We start from the raw sequence: 9,908 nt of genomic DNA on the forward strand, positions 1-9,908 counted from the left end.
AAAGCTGTTGGTTGGTTAAACTAATTATCATTATTCATAATAATATACTGGAACAAAAAGTCATAGCTGAAAAAGCGTTTCATTATTCAGTTTTTATTGATGTTAGATGATGATCTGATGCATGTAAAATTAATAAGGTGACAAAACACTCCGGTGGCCCCCCCACCTAGAAAATGAATCCGGCACCACTGCTACTCAGTCTACGCCAAACCACGCCCACATACACTCGCGCTGGAGGCATGTCATTGTACGTCCATCCTCATTGGATGAATCATGTGGCCGCGGTCTCACCCTGGGCTGACCAAAATTAGCCCCAATGAGCTGCAGACCAAGGGGGCATGGCAAGACGTCCGTCAATCATTCTGAACCATGACAAACAGGAAGGGAACGGGGCTGTCAGAATTTAGCCCTTTGGAAAGACCCTGGGATTTTCCCCAGGTGGTTTGACACCAGTTTTGTTGTACATTTAACAAAATGTGTTATATTATTTCTAAAATGTATTTATATTTAAGTTGTTATTTTTAAGTAACATCTTTATTGTAAATGCCAGGGAGGGATAGCCCTACTAGCCCACTTATACCAGCTGTCCCCGGCCTTGTGTATTCTTTTTCTGCAGTAATGAATTTCTTTCATAGACACCCACAGTTTAAGACACAGAAGGGAACATCTCTCTAAGTTTACAACTGTTTTTTTGACATGTGCGTTTTGCTTCAATACGTTCAGCAATTGCAACAGATTTGAATGGAACAGCCTCTGTTATGGTTACTTGATGTGTGTTTAGTTTTTAATTTTCAGCCATCCTTGGATATATTTTGCCATAGGAAAGTTCCTAAGTTTTGTCTAAGTTTCAACACAATGTTGCATGAGGTGCAAAACAGCTCCTTCCACATCTGTTCAAAAGGGTCAGGGCTCAGAATACCATTTCAGAATAGTTTGGTTCTGAGCCATTCTTGGGTGTTTTTGTACTGAGACCAAGATTTCTGACACTGGGCAGCGCATTTCACGTTAGAATTTCTTGGTAGTCTTGAGATTTCATTGGACCCTGAACAGGTTCAAGACACCTGGCATAACCGAGCCTCCTCCATGGTTCACTGTAGGATCAGTGTTATTTTCTTTGTATGCTTAAGTTTTGTGTCTGTGAACATAGAGCTGATGGGACTTGTTGCCAAAAAGCTCTAGTTTTGTATCATCTGACGAAAGGACATTCTCCAAGAAGCCTTGTGGGTTGTCAATATGCATTTTGGCAAATTCCTGTCTCGCTTTTTTATGATTTTCTTTCAGCAGTGCTGTCTTTTTTAGTGGTCTTCAGGCACATTCACAGAACACTTCAAACTGGGATTTACATGCTTTCTGGCCAACTTGTTGTGATTTCTGAATGTACCAAGGTGGCACCCATCCCGATGCGCCTTTGTGCTCCAAAGTAAGATAGTAACAGTACCGACATGTTAAAAGATAAGCCAGCATGGCAGCTCAATGATGTGATGTATTGATATCATCAAATAGAATCACTAAAATGAGTAAATTTTTCACGTTTTAAAAATGGTTTAAGGGAGACATCTGTCACACATTTAATGTGTAGTGCTCCATGTCAGCACAGCTGAGTTCCGCCTTTTTTAGTTCCACAAAACTTGCTTCATTTCTGAAAGCTCACGTCTATAAGGGACTATGCTGGATAGATTACTGACCTAAAGCTGAACTGAAAAGTGTTTTGAAGCCAAAATCAGTTGAAAGAAAAGCATAAAATATACTTGTTGTAAAATAAAAAATACATATAAATAAATTAGACAGTGTTTTATTTATTTTTTAATACTGAGCATTGAAGAAACCACTCAGATGTTTTCGGCTTTTTCCGTGACTCCCCTGATGTGTGACATCTGCTGAGCAGCGGTTCAGCAATTCATCAGTTAGTGGATGACTACCGGTACAATATAGTTCAGTGCATTGGAATTAATTGTTTGAACTGGCCAGAATGTACCACTAGAGTGTAATTTTTTGGCTTCCTGAAAGATAAAAACCTTCCTCAGATTTGGATCCATAAACTCCAATGTGGGAATTACTATCAGAACTCGGCTTTGGATCACTTCAAAGGGAAGCACCTGTAACCCAGGTTATTTGGGGCCATCTAGATATTTTTAATAATTCAGGTTATGTCTCCCTTTGTATTTTTCATCCTGCCCACCGTAGTTGGACTAAGTATGGAGTTCTTAAAAGTAGGGTGGTGCCCATTGTTTGGTCTGGGAGTGCATGTGGTGGACAGGGAAGTTCAGAGCTGCTGCAGTTTATAGATTCCTCTAATCTTCAAAAAATTGGGTTTTTTTGGGCTTAGAAACTGGAAAAAATGAACTGGCCAGGTCCCCATTTGATGGTGAGCTACTCTGGCCCAAGGAACCTGGAAGTTGAACTGCTGGATTTCCATCTATGCGGTTGGAGGCTTTGTAGCCTGTCTTTCCCCCCATCAGAGGACTCTGTTCAGCATCTAAACCTGCTAAAGACTGGCTCAGTCTTTTGACTCTTGGATAGGTTACTGGTTAAACAGAACTGGGCTATTCTTGTGCGATGAAAGTTTATCTTGTATATATTGTAAATGGTTTTTTTTTTCAACTATAATATATACCACCTTCTGCACCATTTATCTGTCTCTGGTGTGTTAAATACAACCCTGATCCTCCCTGAGTTCATATCTTTAGATCTTCTGATATATAGCCCATTACATTAAATACTTATTGCTCATTTTAATGTGATTGCAGCATCGCAAATGCTACACACCGCTTAGACCGTCGTTAATGCGGAGGACTGGCTTTATGCCAAAAAAACCAGGACCTTTTGCTAGCAGCTATCCTAACTATTTTTAATTTTTAAAGAAAGTCAAAAAGAGAGGACATCTCCATAGAGAAGGAGACAAGAAATAGGAAATTTTACCTCAAACGTGATTTGAACTCTCTCTGTCATTAAAAGGTAGTTGGGCATGTTAATCCAGATGGTTTTTACCGACATGATTGCTAAAGAGGAGCTGTTGACAGTACTGCCCATGAAAGAACACACGCAAGGAGAGGACATTTTCCAGTCTTTCAAAAACTTTATTGAGAAATCCCAGCTCCCGGTTTGCAGGCTTGCGTCTATCACCATGGACAGAGCATCCGCGATGGTTGGCCGCTTTAACAGATTCATTGCCAAGTGTAGGGAGGATAATGCTTTCCCGTACTTCCTCAATTACCACTGCATTATACATCAGGAAGCTTAAAGCGCCAAAATGCTCAACATGAAAGAGATAATGGATGTAGCAACATGCTACCCATTTCAGGAAGATGCTGATGTTGATTCACTCGGTTCAAAAATTGGAACGCTGTTTCATCTGAACTCGTTTGGTGTGGACAATGAAATTTGAGTCTACAAGCTGATATTGAACTCAAGTCCAGGGTTCATGGACAATTTTGGAACTTACTTGCAGAGGAAAAGTACCCCAACATGAGGAAATGTGCCACTTCCCTGACTGCATTATTCGGTACCACCTATTTATGCTCGTCAAGTCTGAGAGCAGCCCCTGCAGCTCAACACCTCTACTCCCTGGGGATCCTGCACTGTGGGGGGGGCGTTATGGAGCGGGTCTGGGAAGAGTTTATTTATCCAGGGCCTGCAGCCTATCAGAACAGGGCCGCCAAGTATCCTGCATTGGTAAGGGAGTCCGGACTGGGACTGGGACACGCTCCCTCACCAATAATTTGTTTTATTTCAAACTTAAACATGCACTTTCTCAGTATTTAGGATTAAAATTGTGTATTTTGTCAGATGATGTAGCATTTATTTTTGTCTTGTCTCCTTGAGAGAAATTGACAGATTTCCAAATGTTTAGGTTAAACTAAAATGTTTAACTGTTTAGATAGATAGACAGACAGATCCTTTATTTATCCCGAGGGAAATTCCATTTATCCAAGTAGCACATAAAAAACACATCCATTCTGAGATGTTTTTATAGCTTAAATAGCCCATAAGAACATCAACACACAACCTACACACATTCAGTGTTAAAATAGAAAAATAAAAACTTGTCATGGGAAATGTTGTTCTTCTGTTTTAAAGCAAGTTAAAATGAGCTTAATTTATTTGAGCAGATGATACTGAAACTGCATTTTCCCCCTTGTGTCGCCAGCTTCATGAAAATGCTGTAAATTGTTTATTGTCATTGAGATAAATCTGGTAGATTTCAAAATGTTTAATTGATTTGATTGTCTTGTTGAATTCTGAGGAGACAGGGTGATTTCTGTTTAAAATGAGCTGAGGATCAAAATGTTTTCTGATGTGTTGTCTGTGGACTTCTGTGATGGCGGAGGTGGATCAGCTGGTCTCTTGGTGCAGCTCAAATAACCTGGAGCTTAACACCCAGAAGACGGTGGAGTTAATTGTGGACTTCAGGAAAGCCACAGACCGACCACGCCCTCTTGTTATCAAGGACCCCACCATCGCTACTGTGGACTCCTTCCGCTTCCTGGGTATCACCATCACCCAGGACCTCAAGTGGGGGCCGACCATCAGCTCCATCATCAAGAAAGCACAGCAGAGGATGTTCATTTTACGACAGTTGAGGAAACTCAAAATGCCAGCTGAGCTGATGGTGAAGTTTTACACAGCTGTCATTGAGTCCATCCTCACCACCTCCATCACCGTGTGGTACACTGGGGCCACGAGCAGGGACAAACAGAGACTACAACACATGGTGTGCTCCACCGAGAGGGTGATCGGCTGCAACCTCCGACCCGTACAGGACCTGTCCTCCTCCAGGACTTTAGGACGCGCAGGTCGAATTGCAGCTGACTCCTCTCACCCTGGTCACAGCCTGTTTAATCTTCTCCCCTCAGGCAAAAGACTACGGTCCATCCGGACCAGAACTTCCCGCCACATGAACAGCTTCTTTCCCTCTGCCACTAAACTGCTGAACAACAGATAATTGACTCTAGCACAACACAGCCACTTTATCCACCTGCCATAATGCACATGTACACTTTAATTCATTTCTTTCTTTTTTTTCATGTTTACTTATTCATTTGTATTTGTTTTATTTGCACCAGTACACCAGAACGATTTCCTAGCCTGTAACTTGTTTACAGGCAATGGCAATAAAGTGATTCTGATTAACATATCCTGGCATATCCATGCATTCATGAGAATGAGTAATTGGAGCACAATCATCACTTGGAAGATTTCTTTGCTAAATGTAATAACTATCATAAGAATTGTGAATATAAATTTCACTTACAATGACTTTGTAGTCATTGTCAGAGTTTTTTTTTAAATTCTAAAATTACGTTGGAGCTTGGAAGCTAAAACAGGTGTGATATGTGCTCATTTGTTTAAATGGGATAACGAGTTCAGAACAACCTGAGGACGGTCTGCTCCTTCTTGTGTAAACATCTAAATGAGCTGTTACAGTAGTCCGAACAAGAAGGAATAAAAGCATGAATGGTCATTTCAAGTTCAGTTTTTGACAAGATGCTTCTAAGTTTTGAGAATCAAAAATGGAATAAGTTTTTGAGGCTGGATTGAACAGGACCTAAACACCAATGAACTGTTTAATTAGCAAAATCTTGTTTTCAAGGGCAATAATCAAAGAAAGCAAGATATGTGTCATGTTCACACAACAGTCACGATATATCTTTATAATGTTGTGAAAAGTTTGTGTTGGTACTTGTCTACTAATTATCTGGTCTTATTGTTTCCAAAATATGATGTTTGAAACCTTATCTAAGAAACTAGACATTTTTAAAGAATACACTTAGAAGGGAATTATTTATCATAAAATCACAATTTAAAATAGTTTGAACTGTGAAGGGTTAAAACATTCTCATAGTGGGTCCAAAAATTAAATAAAACATTTAAGTATAAAGTCGTCTATAATAACACACTTAACCTCATTAGATAAAAAGATTTTAATTGCAAAAAATCACAACCTTCTGTTGTTTACAAGTTAGCATCTGGTTAGTTTCGAGTTAGCAATGTTAGCTCTCTCCTGCCATCTTTATGTTTACTGCAGTGTTGTGTCCTGATGTTATGACAGCGATCTGGGGGTAATCGGTTATCACCGTTTTACATTCCCAGCTCGATTGCTATGTGCATTGTTTTGTTGGCCATGACGGTCCTGGTGATCACCTGAATCTGAAGAGTTTTCATCTGATTCAGGAGATCCAGCCGTCTGTTCAGGTTCATACTGGTATGGTTGTATATCCATTACTCCCGCCAAGTCTTCTGGCATTTCTTTGTATTCAAAAAAGGCTTCTTCTTCCATTTCCACTAGTGAAAAACTGGACAGTAGCAGCTTTCTTGGCCATCCAGGACACTCGTCATGAACCTGGATGGAACTCCGCCCCAAAAATCTGTTTTTGTTTCTGTTGTAAAGCGCTTTGGATCGCCTTGTTGCTGAGAAGTGCTATATAAATAAATCTCACTTCACTTCACACTAAACACTAAAAACAGTTTATTTAACTTTTAAGGTATAAAAAGGAGTCCCTGCAATGTTCTGTGGATGTGTTTGACTAAATAATATGCATGAAATGTGACTTTTTTAGATATGGTTTTAGTTCAGCTTTAATAGTAATATCACTGAACAAGCTGAAGAGGAACAGCAAGCGAAGACAATGAGTCAAAACTGGAACGAATGTTTAAAAACATCAAATCAAATGGTGCAGAGACAAAAGAAAACACGTGATGTTCCTCACATTATCAGATTAAGTTTAATGAAATTTCTTTTGCTCTTTTTACTATCTACTTCCTAACATTTTCCTTGTCTTTTATCCCCCAGGCTTTAAATGCCCTGTCTGCTCAAAGTATGTGTCTTCAGATGAGATGGATCTTCACCTGGTTTTGTGTTTAACCAAACCCAGAGTCACATATAACGGTAGGTATCACTGTTTCTTTTCACTTGAACTTGTAAAGAAACTGCTGCAGCTACACAGCTAGTATAAATATCTTTACTGCTGAATGTAGCTGATTACACTGCAAACCAGCTGCTATCATTTAAATTAAGAGAAAACAAAACAACATGTTTTACTGTAATGGCTTAAAGAATTCCAGTATCATCTCACACAAAATACAATGTGCACCATTATTTAGTCTGCACCAACTCCCATCTACAATCAACAGGGTATGTACACTTTTTGTCTGTTTTTGTTGCATTACAACATAGAATTTTAATGGATTTTCAGTTTGTTTATTGGTGATAAACCTACCATAACACTTAAGATTAAGGTATTGTTTTAATTTAAAGGATTATCATTCCTGAAACAAATGCATATAGTCCACCACCTTTCTTGCAATCTTATGCAATATTGTGAGATTTTTCAATATGTGATTGCGCTCAGAGTATGTGTTGGGAATAAATCTCAGCTACTACCACGACAAATTTTCTTTTAATATATGTAAACTTGATTAAAGTATAGTCATTTTGGTGTTCACTAATATTTATTAGCTGTGGTAGATACCTTGACCGGTGTCACCCCAAAACTTATGCTACTATAGGCAGCAGAACTAAGGGATAGTTCAGGAAACCAAAGCCAATCATAACTATAGGATTTATCAAAAAGGAAAGTCTTAAGCCTCATCTTAAAAGTAGACAGGGTGTCAGCATCACAGAAAATACACGTTAGTTCCACAAGAGAGGAGCCTGATAGCTGAAAGCTCTGCCTCCTGTTCTACTTTTAGAAACTCTAGGAACCACAAGTGAACCTGCAGTCTTAGAGCGAAGTGCTTTGTTTGAAAAACATGGAACAATACGATCTTTTATATAAGATGGAGCTTAGTTGTTGAGAGCTTTGTATGTTAAAAGTAAGATTTTAAATTCTATTCTAAATTTGACAGGGAGTCAATAGAAAGAAGCTAAAACTGGATAAATATGATCTCTCCTTCTAACAAGTTTGAGTCAGGTCCTCTAGATGATTACTTCTTAGATGACACATTTCTACTTTTATCCAAAAGACTTCTTCAGTTTGACAATGTATAACAAACAAGACTCTAGCCAGTGAACAGGTGAAAAGGAAGACCCCAAACCCAGACCCAGACCAGTGGTCATTTTGTATGTTTCAAACGGAGATGTTTATTTTCTCAACATGACGTCCCAGTGGCTTTCAAACCCCAAAATACCCTTCGGCAAAGACTGGTTTATCCCAAAGATCCGGTTCCCTGGCACAAACAGAGGAACATTGTGTATGCTGTTAAGTGCCAGGAGGACTGTGATCAGTTATACGTCGGGGAAACAAAGCAGCCACTGGCCAGAAGGATGGCTCAGCATAGAAGAGCAACATCATCAGGCCAGAAAGATGCAGTTTACTCCCATCTGCAGGCCAGCAGTCACTCTTTCAGAGATGAAGATCTGCACATCCTTGATAGAGAGGTACGTTGTTTTGAGAGAGGAGTAAAGGAAGCCATCTTTGTAAAGAAAACCTGTCCATCATTAAACAGGGGCAGAGGCCTCCATGTCAAACTGTCCCACTCCTACAATGCTGGTATTGCGAGTATCACTCAGCCCTCTGTGAAGAGCCAGCAGCCATCAGGGCCCTAACGACTGACCGTTAGGGCTCTGATGGTCCTCTTTTCAGAATCAGAATCAGAATACTTTAATGATCCCCGGGGGGAAATTGCAATTATTACAGCTGCAGCCGTTCAAGTAAGCATTAGAGTTGAAATGTAAAGAAAGAAAGAAATATTCTAAAGAATTAAAACAAATTAAAAAGAAATGAAAAGAAATAGAAATAGGTTCACATGTTTCGGGCAGAGTTATAGAGTTTGATGACCACTGGTTGGAACGACCTCCTGTGGCGCTCAGTGGTGCATTTAGGTGTAATGAGTCTGGTACTGAATGTGCTTCTGTGACTCCTAACAGTGTCGTGGAGAGGGTGATAACTGTTGTCCATGATTCCCTGCAGTTTTGCCAGCATCCTCTTCTCAGACACTGCAGTCAGAGAGTCCAGCTCTTCTCCCACAACATCTCCTGCTTGTTGAGTCTGTTGGCGTCTGCCCCCCTCAGTCTGCTGCCCCAGCATGCAACAGCAAAGAGGATGGCACTCGCCACCACAGACTCATAGAAGATCCTGAGCATCGTCTGGGAGATATGGAAGGACCTCAGACGTCTCAGAAAGTACAGACGATGGCGTCAGTGTTTTTGACCCAGTCCAGTTTGTCTTCGATATGTACCCCCAGATATTTATAGTCTTCCACTATGCTCACGCTGACCCCTCCGATGGACACAGGGGTCACTGGTGCCTTGTTCCTCCTCAGGTCCACCACCAGCTCCTTAGTCTTTGTCACATTGAGCTGTAGGTGGTTCTGCTCGCACCAGGAGACAAAGTCCTTCACTGTCGCTCTGTACTCGTCCTCGTCACCGCCGCTGATGCACCCAACTACTGCTGAGTCGTCAGAAAACGACTGCATGTGAACAACTCACACCCAACTGGTTGATTCACTATGTGAAGGTGCTGCTTATAAGGCTGAGTTTACTTGCAATTCCTCAGACTGAAGAAGTCTTTTGGATAAAGGATGAAATGTATCATCTAAGAAGTAACCCTTCAGAAGACCTGACTCAACATTGTTAGATTTTTCTACCTGGATTATTGAGCATGCGTCAGGACATGATCTCTCCTTCTAACTCTCATCAGAACTCTGGTAACAGTATTTTGGATCAACTGAAGAGTTTTTTTTTTACATGCAAATAATAAAACATTGCAATAGTTCAGCCTACAAATAATAAATTAATGAACTCGTTTTTCTGGTTTGTTTTGGGACAAAACATTTTCTAACTAGAGAAGTTGCATTTCCTGCGAAAATGCAGTGTGAATGCTTTTTTTGCTGAATGATTTTGCTGAAAGCGGCTGAAGATATGCTGAACAGCTGAAGTTTAATGAAAACGCAAAAAGTGAAACAGCAGC

General features: G+C 40.2%; 1 protein-coding gene across 1 annotated transcript in view; it reads left to right on the forward strand.

The window, feature by feature from the left end:
* LOC108228907 (ectonucleotide pyrophosphatase/phosphodiesterase family member 2-like) overlaps nucleotides 1-9,908 on the forward strand; it is a 51,114-nt gene that overhangs the window by 3,744 nt on the left and 37,462 nt on the right. The window contains exon 2 of the mRNA XM_037980339.1: nucleotides 6,791-6,886. Within this exon, the coding sequence (XP_037836267.1) occupies nucleotides 6,791-6,886 (96 nt within the window). The remainder of the gene's footprint in view (nucleotides 1-6,790; nucleotides 6,887-9,908) is intronic.

Source organism: Kryptolebias marmoratus, linkage group LG16 (assembly GCF_001649575.2).
Source record: "Kryptolebias marmoratus isolate JLee-2015 linkage group LG16, ASM164957v2, whole genome shotgun sequence".
NCBI lineage: Eukaryota > Metazoa > Chordata > Actinopteri > Cyprinodontiformes > Rivulidae > Kryptolebias > Kryptolebias marmoratus.